General features: G+C 61.7%; 1 protein-coding gene across 2 annotated transcripts; it reads right to left on the reverse strand.

Annotated features, from left to right (window-relative positions):
• Positions 1-232: 232 nt before the first annotated feature.
• On the reverse strand, positions 233-12671 carry PTBP1 (polypyrimidine tract binding protein 1). Of its 2 annotated transcripts, XM_027049437.2 has the most exons (15): positions 12544-12671; positions 9849-9879; positions 6562-6637; positions 6236-6408; positions 6009-6155; positions 5758-5928; positions 5551-5661; positions 5297-5471; positions 4964-5041; positions 4102-4250; positions 2932-2965; positions 2408-2500; positions 2107-2323; positions 1935-2012; positions 233-1846 (listed from the first exon to the last, which is right to left on the reverse strand). In XM_027049437.2, the coding sequence occupies exons 1-15, from the start codon at positions 12549-12551 to the stop codon at positions 1714-1716; spliced, it is 1674 nt and encodes a 557-aa protein (XP_026905238.1). In that variant the 5' UTR covers positions 12552-12671; the 3' UTR covers positions 233-1713. The 2 variants fall into 2 exon arrangements, with proteins under 2 accessions (XP_026905238.1, XP_026905239.1); XM_027049438.2 differs by lacking the exon at positions 4964-5041.
• Between the last annotated feature and the right edge of the window lie 2561 nt (positions 12672-15232).

A 15232-nucleotide genomic window follows, 5' to 3' on the forward strand; every position in this document is an offset into this window, starting at 1 on the left:
TCCTGGACGGAGGCTCATGCACGCGGAGTGGGGGGGTGGGTCCGGCGACACCACACTTCCCTGGGCTGGGCGGGGGTGGGCAGTGGTGTGGGGCCTTCACCCCTGGGAGGAGACCCTTGCCCCCCCCCACCTCATCAGCTCCCCCAAACCCCATCCCCGTCAGAAATGAGAAGGCTAAATTCACAGAGGAGGAAACAGCAGTGAAGACAGAGGCGGAATAAAGGGAATCGAGTGCAGGATGCAGAGACATTTATTCAAAGTCCAGCAGACAGACTGGCCAGCCGCCCTCTACAACGTGAACAGGAAGAAAGAGCCTACAGAAAAGGTAGGAGTTGTAAAATCGCTTTAATTCGGTTCTCTCTGCATTACAAGCCGTCGGGGCGGGCAGTGGAGTGCCTCGCTCCCGGCACAATACTGAGCCTGTAACTGCGGTTATCAAAATATACATCTGCGTCACCTTTATAAAAAACCACGTTTGCTGCCCCTCGTTTTACAACAGGTATAAAAAATTATAAATATTTACACCCTTGTTCCAACCCAACACGGAAACTCGAGGGTCCAGGCCCGAGGGAGGGGGCTGGCCAGCACGGGGTCTGCTCGCAGGGGAGCCCCTTGGACCCGTGAGTGCAGGACGACGTGTGGGAGACAGTTAAGACTCAGGGGCCGCTGTCCCACCTTCTGGGGCCCCAGCATTAGAGGCAGACACAAAAACAAACAAAACTTTGGTCCAAAATTTGCAGGAGAAAGGAAACCCTGAAAGTTTACAAGTTTAAGAGTGCTTTTCCCCTGGACAGGGAACAGGTTAGGTGTGAGTAAGGCATCTGGAGGTGGTGGGCAGGGCCGGCCTGGGGCCTTGCGGGAAGGGCCGGGGCCCCAGCGGGTCTGCCCTGGAAACTAGATCCTGCCCTGCGACTTCATTACAAGGAATAAAATAAAAAAGGACAGTATGTAAGGTCATACCACAAGGAGGAAATTGAGATTATACTCATACCATTTTTATCATCTTGCTATATAAAAAGTTACTTAAAACTATTTCTTTTGCATATAAATGAAAAAAGATTAGAATATTTGGTCAACTGGAAATATTGCTAGGCACAGATGTCTGCAACTGCATCAAAGCATAATACAGAGATTACGGTGAAAACAGAGCTCCGAGCTGAAGGAGGACGGGGCCAGTGCCCTCGGGGTCTTGCCCCAAGTTGGGGTCCCGGGGTGGGGGTGGGGAGAATCACACACTTGATTAAACAGATCAGGGGGTGCCGGCTGGTCCCTGCAGCTCGCAGCCTCCTGCTGCGCCAGGCACATGATCCCACGCGGGAGGCCGACCCACCAGCCCCCACACCCCCGCCCCCCCCCCCCCACCCCACCGAGGGCCCTGCCAGAGCAGCTGGTTTTAAGGCACAAGAAAGCCGAGTCGAGGTTTGGGAGCGCCCACCCCACAGGGGCTGCAGAAGGCACGGGCTTGGGGGGCTGGGGAGGGAGCGGGGGGCGCACTGTCCACTCGTCACCAGGAGCCTGAGGCCGGCACCCCATCTCCCCAGGGTGAGCAGGGTCGATCAGATTTAATTTTTTTAAAAACAGGTAAACTGATTTCTCTTTTAAAAAAATAAAATCTCTGGTCTTTTAAGGTCACTTCAGCTGCTTTTTAAAGTGGCTTTTCTCTGGAATGATGGAAGTTGTGGCCAGGCGCCAGCAGGCCGGTCCCTGGCGGCCCTAGATGGTGGACTTGGAGAAGGACACCCGCAGGTGGTGGTTCTCGCCCAGGTCATGGTTGTGAAGGTCAATGAGCGCCTGGATGGCCTCCTCCACCGAGCCCATCTGGATCAGGGCCATCTTGCGGTCCTTCCTGAGGGACAGACAGGGCCAGGGGCATTGGGGGGGTGGGTCGGGGCATCGGGCAGGGCAAGGAGCTGTGGGGGTGGGGCGGCACTCACTGGAAGAACTTGAACCCCTTGACGATCCCGCCGTTGCTGGAAAAGAGGATCTTCAGATCGTCCTCAGACACAGAGGGCCTGCGGGGAGAAGAGGGGTCGAGGGGTCGGACGCTGGTTCTCGGGGAGGGCCCGGGGGGCCCCAGGGAGGCCGCAGCCCACACCCTGCACATACGGGATGTTGGAGAGGTGCAGGGTGGCCGAGGGCGGGAAGATGTTCTGGAAGTTCTTGGAGCCGGGCTTCTTGAAGCGGTGCAGGGGGGAGTTGCCGTAGTCCTTGGTCAGGCCCTGGTCCTCCTGGCCCTCGCGGGGCAGCTGCACGTTCTGGTGCTTGGACAGCGTGATGCGCACCGGCTTCCCGTGCAGCTTGTGGCCGTTGAGGTGGCTCATGGCTGCGGAGGCGGTACGCTCGTGACCCCGGGCCCCACGCCCACGCCCGGCAGTGCCCGCCCGCCCCGCAGGCCCTGGCCGCTTACCCAGCTGCGCCTGGCTCCCGTCCGCCATCTGCACCAGCGCGTTCTCCTTCTTGTTGAACAAGATCTTCACCCGCTGCACGTCGCCGTACACGCCTTCGAGAGCGCGGGGACAGGGGCACTGAGCCGCCTGCAGCCCCGCCGCCACCTCCCCCGCCAGCCCCCACGCCCCGCACACCCCTCGCAGGGCTGGACTCCCCGAGGTTTGCTCATTCTGCCTCTGGCACCTGCGTCTAGTCACAGGGAACGGCACCAGAAAACTACCTTCAGCAGAGAGGTCGTAAACTCCAGGAAAGGTCCACGGCCAAGAACCGGCACTTTAGCATGCTACCAACACGTTTAACTCTTCGAAAAGCATGCAGGGCAATAAACCATGCGTCTACCGAGTCAGAATAAATACGCAAACCGAAGGCAAGCCACGTAACGAGGCAGAATGCCCGACTGCAAACTCATAGTACATCTTAGGGCGTAAAAAATAACCTCAATTAAATGAAAACAAGGTAATAAAAGTGTGAATGATAACATACCGAAAAGAATAAAGAGGCTTTGGGGTGTGACTCTCTTTAGAGGACAGCAGAGCAAGGCAGCGAGGGACAGGGAAAGGGAGAGGTCAGGGGGCGAGTTGCCAATCGTCCACCACGAGGAGGCAGCCCCACAGGCGTGCAGGTTGATGGATGATGAAGTTGTCAGGATGTTAATATTCAAGGGCAGGTTGGTTTCCGGAGAGCAGGGTTTGAGGGGGAATTTTGTTTTTTATTTATTTATGTTTTGTTTTGTTTCAAGCAACAACAGGAAGCAGAAGTGCCGTGCAGTCAGTTGGCAAAGAAATTCCGGATCAGGGCAAGAAAAAAAATTGGGAAAGGGGAAGGGGAGAAAAGAAAAAAAGTAGCAAAAAAACACAGGTCAGTAAATACATAAGAAACACGAGTGCTCCATCAGTCCAGATCTACACACATTACAAGTCACAGGTCCACCTCGCAAACACAGGCAGGAAAGCGCCCTCCTCCCCGCAGCGAGCAGCAGGAGGGCGCGGCCGGGACCCCCAGGCGGCAGCCCGGCTCCCAGGGGCCCTGGCCTCCTGCTCGCTGCGGCGGGCGGGCCTCCGAACAACGCTCACACAAGCACGAGGCGGAGCGAGTCTGTTAGTGGAGGCTTCGCTAGGGTCCGGCCGCCCCCGGGGCCAGGAAGTCACAGGAGGGGCAGACAGATGAGAGACAGTCTGAAACGCTCCTTAAAGGCAGTCCCATCTTTCCAGAGTGAGGGACCGTGAGCCCTTCTCAGCTCACCCAAGCTCTCTCTGAGCCAAACTCTGCCACTGGGACGGGCACGGGTTTCGCCATCCTGGGGACCTCAGCTGCAGGGCAGCGTCCCCCCGACAGGGGCACCCGGCGGGCGTCCAGACCGCGTCGTGTCTGGCTGGAAATTTTAAGGACTGCTTTCACGTATCAAAGCGTATCTCGACCCTGCGTCTTACGGAATCGGAGACGTAAGCCGAGGTATAAAGGAAAACGAGAGAACACTGAGCGCTGAGGCGGCGGCAGCGAGCGGACCGGCACAGAGGGGTGCCGTGACCGGTGGGACCCCGGCGCCTGGGGCCAACAGGAGCTCAGCCCGCTCCCCTCTGCACTAAGACCCACTAGCGTAACACCCCCGCTTGTGCTTCTGGGAACGACAGCCTGGAGGGAAGAGGCACGTACCTCGGGGTTGAGGTTGCTGACCAGCAGGACAGAGTTTCCTGCCCCTGCCAGGCCGGGGATGGCGATCCGGCCCGCCGCCGCTGCCGCCGCCGCCGCCGACGGGATAGCCAGAGGAGCCAGGGCCCCGTGCACGTTAGGAACAGAGAGGCCTGGAAAGGGAAGGGAGGTCGGGATGTGAGCAGCAGAGCCGGGGGTTCTGCTGGGAGGCGAGTGCAGGTCCTGCCCGTCTTCACGCAGGAGGAAACACAGGAGGCGGCCGCGCTCGGCCCAGTGCCCACTTGTGCGGCCTGCCGGCTCCTCCCGCCTCTCCTCGTGGCACAGACCGTGCCTGCCAGGTTTGGCCCCATCTACATGCGCCCAACAGTACAGAAGCTCCACTCGGTGGATGCACAACGGAGCCCCGGACGGGCCTCGGCCGTGCGCGCATGCAGGCGCCCGTCACCATGCAGACGACACCCGGGCGGGACGCAGCAGGCCCGTGCCTGTCACAGGAGGGCAGGCTGGCCCCCTGGGAAGGACGCTCAGGTGTGCCCCCGCCCCGGTTCATGCCGCTCTGCTTACCGGGCCACTTAAATTCATCTACTAGGGACACATCCCTCCAACCACCGTGCGCGCTCGTCCTCGCCCGGGAGGTGCTTTAAGGGAACCAGACCAGAGACTCGGGGGTTAGCGGATTCTCTGCACAGCCCTGTCCTAAGACTGCCCTGTCCAGGCTCCTCAGGGAACCCAGAGACCCGCACCCAGGGAGGCGGGCTCCCCCCGAGACCGAGCCCACGTCAGCTGCCCGTGGAAGCACAGCTACTGGAAAGGTGTGTGGGCATGCACGATCGACGGTGGGGACCAAGGTCAAGTGTTTGAGTACCTGCAGCTTGAGGAATTGCAAAGGTGGGAGGGAAACCAGCTCCTGCATACGGAGAGGCTGACATAATACCAGGCGCACCTAGAAACAAATGAGACACTAATCATCGCACCCACCACCTCCGCCGCGAGCAAGGGCTGTGTGTGTGCGTGACCCCACACCCAGTGGGCAGTCTGGGCCGGGTGCCGTGCTGGCCATCTAAGGAGCAACAGGCACCAACCTCCCTGGGCACAGAGTCGGCGTCACGGGGTGCCTGGGGCATGGACACTGAGCTACGTACACATCCTTGCCTCCCACGGCACACGGTGGTCCTGGGCACCTTGCCGGGCGTCTTACCGAAGGCAGCAGCCATGGTCTGGTCTAGCGAAGGCTGGCTGTCCCCAGAGGGCAGGTCAGGGCGTGTGTAGTCACGACTCTTGTCGTTGTTGTACTTGACGTTGAGGCTGGTGAGCTTGGAGAAGTCGATACGGAGGGTACAGCAAGCATTGTAGATGTTCTGCCCGTCTAGCGACTGCAAGGACACAAGCCGTGAGGCGCTGGGGGCCCGGGGGGGCTGGCCAGGGAGGAGGCATCCCGGGGACCCTACTCACCAGCTTGGCGTGCTGCGCGCTCACAGGGTCAGCGTACTGCAGCAGGGCTTGAAACTGGTTGTTCTTGGTAAACGTGATGATTTTCAGAACCGTGCCAAACTTGGAGAAGATCTGCAAGAGAAAAGAGTGGTGGTCCCGACCTCCGCCCAGGGAACCCCACGGCCGGCAACAGGACCGGGGGCGGCCGCACGCCCCCAGCCACCTCACCTGGTGGAGCACGTCCAAAGTCACTGGGTAGAAGAGGTTCTCCACGATGATCCGGAGCACCGGGCTCTGGCCAGCCATGGCCATCCCCGCGTCCACCGCGGCAGCCGAGGCAGCCAGGGCCAAGTTTCCCGACTGCACCGAGTTCACCGCCTGCAGCGCCGCCTGGGCCCGCTGTGGGGGGAGGGGGGGAGTTATGGCCGGCTACTTTCTCCCCAACTCCACCCCACCGCGCCCCAGGCCCGGCAACGTACCGCCTGGTTGGGTGAGCTGTCCGTCTTGAGCTCCTTGTGGTTGGAGAACTGGATGTAGATGGGCTGGCCGCGCAGCACAGGGGTCACGGACGTGTAGTAGTTCACCATGGTGTTGGCGGCCTCCTCTGTGTTCATCTCGATGAAAGCCTGGCAGGACAGGAGCGTGAGCCAGGCCCGGATTCCTGAGCCTTCCCAGGAAGGGCACTTGCCTGGCTATCAGCAGATACCTGATTTTTCCCTTTCAGCATCAGGAGATTGGTGACCTTCCCGAAGGGCAGCCCCAGAGAAATGACCTCGCCCTCGGTGACGTCACTGGGAAGCTTCCGGATGTGGATCACTCTGGAGGGCACACCTGCACTCCTGTTGTCACCCTTGAACTTCTTACTGTCGTTCCCATTTGCTGACGGAAAAGCGGTGTGTAAGGCATAAAGCACCGTCCAGACTCGAAAAACCCTGTGCCCGGAACCAGCTTCCTCCGCGACTCCAGGAGGCCGCCAGCCGATGTCCCCTGCCCACCCACAGCCAAGGGACCGGGGACTGCGCGCAGAGTTACCTGCAGAAGCCGAGTTGCTGCTCATGATAAAGGGTCCGTTAGTGACACAGGCAGAGAAGAGCTCGTCGGATCCCCGCTGAAAGAAACAGGAGGTGTGTGGAGCAGAGCAGAAGACCAGGCACCCTCCCCAACACCCGTGTCCACCTCCCGTGTGACCTGCTCTTGAGAAAAGACCGCACCCCAAACTGACCATTTCTCCCCCGCGATGTCCTCGCAATCCTAATCCCAAGACACACTGCTCCTCGGCAAAGCAGGGGCGGGGGGGCCCAACGCCTATGGTGCGCGTTCACGTGTCACGTCCACCCCACGCTCTGTAGGACCTTCCCGCGCACACAGGGCCTCGCGCCAATAGCCACACGGGGCTGAGCCCGGCCCGGCTGTCCTAGAGAGCTCGGCTGTAGCCCTGCCCACGTCAAGACCGTGGGACCGTCTTCGATGACCACGGGGCCGCTGGCAGACTCGAGGAACAAAGCCCCCTTGTCGCACTGCAGCCACCTGCTCAGCCACAGGGCCCTGCCCTATTTTCCAGGCGTCTAAGGAAACCTGAGCCTTGCTCTAGTCGCTGTCGGACGGAAATACTACCTGCTCTCCCTCCGTGCTGTGGGCGGCGCTGTGCAGTGAGGGGCGGGGACCCCGGCTCCCTGGGACTTGTGACCTGCCCCTCTCTCTTGCCACGTGCTGCGCTCCATGTACTGGAGTCAACCCCCCAGCACCACGTGAGACCGACCCTGGGTCCAGACACCACGAGGCGTCCCTGTTGCCAGGTGAGGCCCGGGGGCAGAACCAGCCTACACAAGGTGAGGAACCGCAGGGGACCAGCACTCCTCAGTCGGGGGCCCCGCGGGCCCAAGGACCCAGCTCCGGCCGCACACTCCCGCCGCTCGAGGCTCACGGGCTTTAGGACCGCGCCACCAGGAACCACAAGTAACCCCTCAGATTCCCTGGATTCAAAACTGGCAGCCAGAGAGGGTCTCGGGGCCTCGGCTGCCCTGGCAGAAGGGGAAAGAGCAGCCCATCTGGGCCCCCGGGCCTCCCCCTTCTCCATGTGCTTCCTCCTCAAGGACACCATGTCTTCTCTCCTCTGCTGAGCTGCCTGCAAACATGAGCGCACAGCACCCGGTGCCCCAAACCCTCCAGAACCTCCCAGCCCAGCACCTGATGACAGCGGCCGAAGGAAGCTAGAGGTTTATAAACTGCCCTTTGGGACAAGGACCGGGAACCGGCTGCCCCAGCCACTGAGACAGCTAATGTGGGCCTGTCCCCAAACCCAAACCCCTGGACAGGCAGGAACCCACACAGGTCCCCCACAGCCCAGAGCCCTGGAGCCCAGCGTCCACAGATCCGAGGGAGGACCCGCGTGGCTCCACCTGAGGAGCCGCCGTGGCTCAGGAAGAGGACAGACTCCCTTCCAGGCTGAGGTCTGGCACGGTAAAGGGAAGTGTTAACCACCAGCCAGCTGCAGCCTATCACACCCCAAGCCTCCCGAGTCACGGAGGCCAAGAGAAAAGCCGGCAGGGACCCCAGGCAGGCCTGTCCACATCCTACCCATTAGAGCCACAGGACAGCCCCTTCCTGCCTCGGGACTCAGGGGCCCGGGCCCTGACCTGCCCCCATCTGCCGGCCACACAACCCTCACAAGGGCATCTTGGCCCCTGCTGAGGACCAGCAATAGGTGGGACCGGGACTCCCATGAGCGGCTGCATCCGCGTCTCTGTGGGCATCATGCTCCCTTGCCTACTTACACTCTGCTCCTCTCCCAGGACACAGACCCCCCCCCCCCCACAGCGCGGGGACACGCACGGACCCCCAGCTCAAGAGGCGCGGATGTTTCGCAGGGCAGACCCTCAGGCACCAGAACAGCACAGGCCTTGTGACTGGGGCACAGCTGGGCCAGGCCCAGGGACCACCCAACTGCCTCCAGCAGAGTTCTTCCCACCCCACGCTCGGGGAGGCCACTGGGCATCAGCCCTCAAGTCAACTAAGCTCCGAGAGAAACCAGCCCTCAAGCATGTACTTGCTACCGGACACAGCGCGGGACAGCACACGGCAGGACAACCTTTCCTTCCCCCGAACACCAAGTATCCCCGACACCTGGACGCCACTCACTCCCCACATAGCCGCTTCTAAACCCAGGAAGAACCACACTGCCCTCCCAGTGGGCCGGGGTGCAGGTTCAGGGGGGCTGTACTGGCAGGAAGCCCCTGCCCGCACCCCCCAGGAGCTCCTGTCTGTGCAGGTGGGATTCTGGAAGCACAGGTCTCCTGGGAACAGGATGGCCAGAAGGAGACCGTTCCAGTAACAGCCGTGCTAGAGCTGTTCCGGCTGGAAAGCGGCTCCCACAGTAAGAGGAGGACAGTCTGCAACCCAGGCGTTTTCTGGGATCGTTACAACCCCCTCAGACGACAGTCCCTCTCCCCTCTCACCACCTGACAAACAGGTTTTATCTGCAGGAAGATCAGGACAGGCAGCGTGTGAAGACAAGAATCCACTTGGGAAAAGTGAAACCCAGCCCAGGCACGGCTGCCGACCGACCAGAAACCAGCTGGCTGCCTGCTCAGGTCACTTGAGCCACCTGCAGGGAGCCCAGGAGCCATGGCCCGAGGAGACTCCCCCACCTCCCAGCACGGAGCCCAGGAGGTGACCAACTGACCGGCAGTGCTTACTGATCATCGGGCCCAGGGTTCCCCCGGAGGCCACGTGCCTGCGCGTGCACATGCCTGGCCTGCAACCGGGAGGGAGAAGCACGTGGCCCCCCAACTTCCCGTGGGGACCACTCTGTGTTCCTTCGTCTACCTTTCCTGCCACTGGCGTTGAGAACTAACACCTTCCGCACAGAAGGGACACAGCGCTCTCGGTGTCCCTCAGCTCACAAACACCAGAATTTCTCAAAACAACTACCCAAACCACGACGCCATCAGAAGTAGCCCCAAACTGCCCCAGAGCCCCCATACCCCCTCCAATCTCACCCCCCACTCCACAAAGGGCTTGGAGCATAACCAGATCTTGACTTTTCCCACATCAAACCAAGGGCACTCAGAACTTTCTGGGGCAGACGCCCCCATCAACCCCACTGCACACATCCCTCCTAACCCGTGAGCCGTAAAGCAGGACTCTCACGGGCTCTGAATTTCAGGGCAGGTGCCTTTTCTCCTGAAGAGCTAGTGAGCCCACTGGGCAGAGGACAGGGCCTGCAGCCTGGATGCCTCGGGAGCACCGGAGTCAGAGGTGGCGCGGGCAGATGGGCCCAGGCCACGAGCACAAACTCAGGCTGAGCCGGAAGTACCTACCTTTGTACCAACTGCTATGTCTGGGACGATGCTGCAGAGAGAGAGACAAGAAAGCTGTTAGCCAGGTGCACTGCCGGTGTCCCCACTGTCCCAGGGGTGGGGAAAGCCCACAGCCCCTGCCACTAGGGTGTCGGGAGTTCCCCATGGCCACCAGCGTGGCTCACTGCTGACTGCACACCCCCACCCCACTAGAACCTTTCAGGCAGGGAAGTGAGCCGTCGTCCAACTAATCTCAACTTGAAAAGGAGCCACCATTGTCTTCCAGCCCCCTCCCTCCCAGCAGGACCCCAGGCCCCGCCTCTGGACCTGTCCGAGGACAAAGCTGCCCCCTTCAAAAGCCCCAGGAGGGACCCTTGACGTTGTTACTGAGGTTCAAGTGCTGTTGTCTGCTTTCTAAACACTGGAAGCGCTTAGGAACATTTCTGAGCAGGGATGGGGCCACAGAAAAGGCAGCTCTCAGGCCCCAGGTCAGAGCTTTAGCTCCAAGGGGAAGACAGGGGACTCCACGTCCCACGCATGGAAGGTTCCCGGGAAGGTGGCAGCTCGGCTCCAGTGAACAGATAACATTAACACAGGTTACTTATCAACCTGGCTCCGCGTGATCGGACATTCTCCCGCCTCGGGGGCTGGACGGAAGCAGGGCTACCTGAGGGTCCCCGCAGCCCCGTGCGCCTCAGCTGCGCGCCAGCTCCTAGAACAGCTCGGCGAAACCCTCTCCAAGGGCTGGTGCGCGGCAACCGTGAACCAGCGAGGTCCTAAGTGACTCACGGAGCATCCGTCCAGAAAGGGAACTGAATCAGCAACGCCCCCCACCGGGCCACCCGCCTGCCGAGTGGATGGAGCCACCCGCCTCAGCACACGATGGCCCCCGTCACCTGGCCGAGGACAGGTGGTCCCAGACCCCGCGGCAGGCCCTGGGGCAGCCACGCGCACCCCCTCCCTGCACAAAGGCCAGCTTCCCTGTCCAGCTGGGAGCCCCTGGTTCCTGCCCTCCGGGAGGCAACTCCCAGGACCCAAACCCTGGGGTGTCGGGACCCCAAAGCACTGGCCTAGTCCTGCTGCCTGCAGCTGTGGCCTGCTGTCTTGCCATCATTCCCCTCGAGGCAGGACCTTTGCCTCCTCACCGTTAAAAAAAAAGAACAAAAAACACCTCACACCCCGACAGCAACACGTTCTTAAAAACCCTAGTGAGCCAAGAAAAAACTTCCCAGAAAAACCGAAAGAATGAAAAGCATGCAGCTTCCCGGCCACTAACCCAGGGCGACTCGCGGCCTCCTAGTCCCTGGGGGGGGGGGGGACGGACGACGCTCCCACAGGAAGTGTTTCACGGAGGCCGGCCTTTCCTCACACGGGATCTGAGCCCTGGCGGCCCGCCGAACCGGCACGCGGCCTCGGAGCGCCGTTTCCCGAGACTCCAGACCGCGACCCCGCCCGGGGAACACGTCCCCCCACCAGCTGGCTCGCTGGGGAGGGGGTCCCAGGGGGAGGTCCATCCCAGGCAACATGGAGGACGGACCGCGAGATCATGCCCACCACGCCGCAGTAATCTTTCTAAGGGCTGGATTAGATTCCGCCCGAAACCTATCATTTCAGGCCCGAGGCACACGAGGCACGTGACCCTCCAGGCATTTTAACCAGCTCGCCCCGCCCCGAGGGCCAGACGGGGAGGAAGGAGGGCTCGAACGAAGCCCACTATCAAACAAAGTTAAGCAGAACTCTTGAGAAGCCTCAAACTTTAATAGAAGTGGCACCTCCCCCTCGCCCACGGGGATACGACAAACGGTCCCCCGGACACGCGGGATGGAAGTCACACTTTGAAGCGAACTTCATTTTCCGCAGGTCCTGGCATTTCTCCCCCAAGACCAGAAACCTAACATCTGAGAACAGTTCTCGGCGCCGCGGGCAGGCCCGGTCTCCGCGTTCGGCTCCGGCTCAGGGAACCGTCGGCCCGGGGCGCCCCGCAGGCGGGAACAAAGGGGGGCGGACGGGCCCCTCCCCGGCCCCCGGCTCGGGCGCGCGGCCATCCTTTGTGGGTAGCCGGGGAGGGGCCGGGCGGCCGGCGGGGGCGGAGGAGGGCCCGCGCCCTTCCGGGCAGGAGGGCGGCGTCTCCGGGCCGCGCCTGGGCCCGCGGCGGGCTGGGGGGGGGGGGGAGCTGGAGGGGGGCGAGGGCAGAGTCCGCGCGGCGGGAAAGACCGCGCACGCGCAAAGCCCGACAGGGGCGCGAAGAGCTGCGCACGCAAGCGCGGGGGCTCGACGGGGAACGGGAAGGGCCACACAGGGCACGCGCTGCGGGGGGGTACGGGGAGCTGGAAGGCTCACACGAGGCGCGCGAACACTGGCGCGTGCGCGCGGGACATGGACGGGAAGCGGGAAGGGCCTCACGACTGCCGCGTGCGTTCGGGTTGAGGCGCGCGGAGGCCGGAAACGCGCAGGGCTCGAGGGCTTGGCCTGCACCACTCTTCTAAGCCCAGGGGGCACTGCCCGCCTGGCGCTTCCCTCCCCCCCCGCCGCCTCCGGCAGCCTGCCCCGCGCACTCACCCCAGGCTCAGGGAAGGGAGGGACCCCGGAGGCGCCCGCGAACCCGGGCGGAGGAGGAGCGACGCGCGGGCCACGGCCCCGAGGAGACCCGGGCGGCGGCGAGGGGAAAGCTGGGTCGCCGGGAGGTCGTCGGAAACCGCGGAGAAGCAATACTTACCCGTCCATTGCACACAGAGGAGACCCGCAGGGGACGGAGTGGAGGCGCCGGAATAGCAGGAACCGACCCAACGGCTCCGAGTTATAGACTCACAAAATGGCGGAGACGCCCGAACACGTCCCCCGCGCGCTCTGCCCATTGGCTCCCGCCACGGAGAGGGGGCGGGGCGGGCGCCGCGGGGCCCTGCCAGCGCCTCCCAATGGCTAGGAGGTCGCTCGAGGGGTGGAGCCCAGAGGGATGGCAGGCGACCATTGGAGAAGGCGGCCGTCCGTCGGGGCTCGAGACGGAAACGACCCGTGGAGACGGGGGGAGGGGAGAAAAGGCGGGATCACGTCACGGAGCTTGAGCCAGTAAGCTAGCTGCGCTCCTGCGTGGGGCTTTGCGGGAGAAGCCATCTTGAGAGTGGGTACGTGGCGAGTCCGGCCGCGGGAAGCGTGCTTTCTACCAGGCTGCCGCCATCTTGCAAACGGGCAGCGGCCGTCCCTGGGCCTGAGGGTAGAGGGAGCTGTGTCGCCATCTTTGGGTCGGGCAGAGAACCTACGGGGCTCCATCTTGCTTTTGGGCACGTGGCCGAAAAGCCTGATTCAAAAGGAGACCTCATTTTTAGGTTAGCACGCGGGGAACTAGAGGCCGCTTAACGCGTCCCAGACTAGCTAGGACTCCGTGTCCACTGCTGACCTCCGAGCGTGCGGGCGTCCTTTGTTCACCCCCAGAGCAGCCAAGCCCGACCGCAGCCCTGTGCCCCGGCTGCAGGGATGGGGAAACTGAGGTCCGTGGAGCAAGGCGGCCCCTGCCCACCGGGGAACTGAGCCCCGGACGCACACAGCACAGTCTCGCTGTCATGGGGCATCCAGGCAGAGACGCATCTCCATCTCAGCAGCCAAAGAACATCCTAAACATTTTTCTGAGAGATGATGGCAAGAGTTGTACGTGGTTGTGCGTGACAGGGGTAACCCTTAGGTCAGCGGGGTGGGGGGCGCACGGGACCAGTGAGGGAAGCACTCAGGAGACCCTGCGCATGGTGGGCTTGGCGCAGTACTCGCCGCTGAGTTGATGCTCAGTAGGTGAAGGACACCGGTGTGACTGCTATCTGTGCATGCTGAGAAAGGGGCCTTCGGAGTGGCGGGTGACGAGAGAGAGAGAGAGAGAGAGAGAGAGAGAGAGAGAGAATGAGAATGACATTCGTTGGGTCTGGCCAGCAAGCAGCAGTGCTGGGAGTCGGGGGACAGCGCCAGCTCCAGGGCAGCAGCCCACCCGGCGCCAGTGCCAGAGAGCTGCCGCGCATTTCCACGGGGGCCTCCGTCCTCCCGCACGCAAGGCCATCTGTAGCCCCAGAATCGCTAATCAGGAATGTCCCGGTGGATTTAGGAGAATCTCTGACACATTCCCGTGGATTTGCTCGTCCGGAACTGCCATTTGAGCTGTGCTCTGGGTACCGCAGAGCTAGCTGCTCATCTTCCTTCTCGCGGGAGGGGTGCCAAGGGTGGCCCCTCCTTGACGGCAGTGGGGAGGGAGGGAGACGCCGGAGCGTCACAGCCCAGGGGGAGAAGAGGGCAGCTGACGCTGCTGGAGTGTCTACACTGTCAGAATTGTGTTAAAACCCACTTCCAATCACAGCCCTCCCAGGGGTCCTGCCTTGCTCAGGGTGAAAGCCCCAGCCCAGTCCAGCGGGCCCCACACGGCCGGCCACCTGTCTGGTTCTGGCCTAATTTACACAGGCCTCCAGTATTTGGCTCGTCCCTTCAGGAGACTCCTCCCTAAACGACACTACTCTCTCCTTCACACCCCTGCCCCAGGGCCTTTGCCAAGGCCCCTCATTAGAACAGCTTCCCCAGTGTCTTCTGGGAAGGTTGAGGGTAACATCCCTCATTTCCACAGTGCACTGGAGCTCCTTGAAGTAAATTAGAATTCATATTAGGTAGAAAATCCAGTGTTAGATAGAAAACACTGGCAAGGTGGCCAAGAGGCCACCGAGGGAGGTGTCCGTGGCTGAGATGAGGCCCCCAGTGTCTCAGGCCAGCCCCTGAGTCCTGCTGATTGCTGGAAGGGGAGAGGGCACGCGTGAAAGGGATGGGGGCAGGGGCTCCGATGAGAACCCACACTGATCACCACACTTGGGCAATCCACAAGCGGGGAGGCCTACAACACACGTGCATTCCCGACTCCAGAGGCCCCAGCGTGTATGAATTAGATGTTTCGTGACTGGGCCAGGGCCTCAGGGGAGGCTCTGGGGGTGCCCCAGCACGTGTGTACGTAGGAGCAGGTCGGTCTCCTTTTTCTTTTACATTTGCTGCCCTTTATCCCATCCCAGCCTTGCCTGCCAGCTGCTTCCTCATTAATGATTTAGGGTGAGAGTGGGTGTGTGATCACCTTGTATCTGTTTGAGAGTTTTGAAAACATGATCTTCTCAGTGGCAGGAGCAAGGGAGGGAGGGAGAAGCCAGACGGGTGGAGGGGACTGGCCTCCCAGACCCCTGGGAGGGGGCCTGCTGGGGCCCCCTTCCTCATTTCAGATCAGATTGCGAGGGGGGGGGGGGGAGGGCTGTTGATACGGTGCCTGTTTACTCTTTTGTCAAAATGAAAACACAGGACCAGGCCAGTCCCCCCTTGCCTCCCTGTGGGCTTTCCCCTGTGTTTCAAACGGAAATGGTTAATAGTTTTGGAATATTTGTTCATGCGTGTGTTTATTC

This window comes from Acinonyx jubatus, chromosome A2, assembly GCF_027475565.1.
Source record: "Acinonyx jubatus isolate Ajub_Pintada_27869175 chromosome A2, VMU_Ajub_asm_v1.0, whole genome shotgun sequence".
NCBI lineage: Eukaryota > Metazoa > Chordata > Mammalia > Carnivora > Felidae > Acinonyx > Acinonyx jubatus.

Bases quoted from the DNA above. Each gene is read 5' to 3' on its own strand.
- PTBP1 (XM_027049437.2), bottom strand. The intron at 5,929-6,008 runs GTACGTTGCCGG...CTCCCCCCACAG, and splicing joins ACAGCTCACCCAACCAGGCG to CGGGCCCAGGCGGCGCTGCA. The intron at 5,662-5,757 runs GTGAGGTGGCTG...TTTCTCTTGCAG, and splicing joins CTTTGGACGTGCTCCACCAG to ATCTTCTCCAAGTTTGGCAC.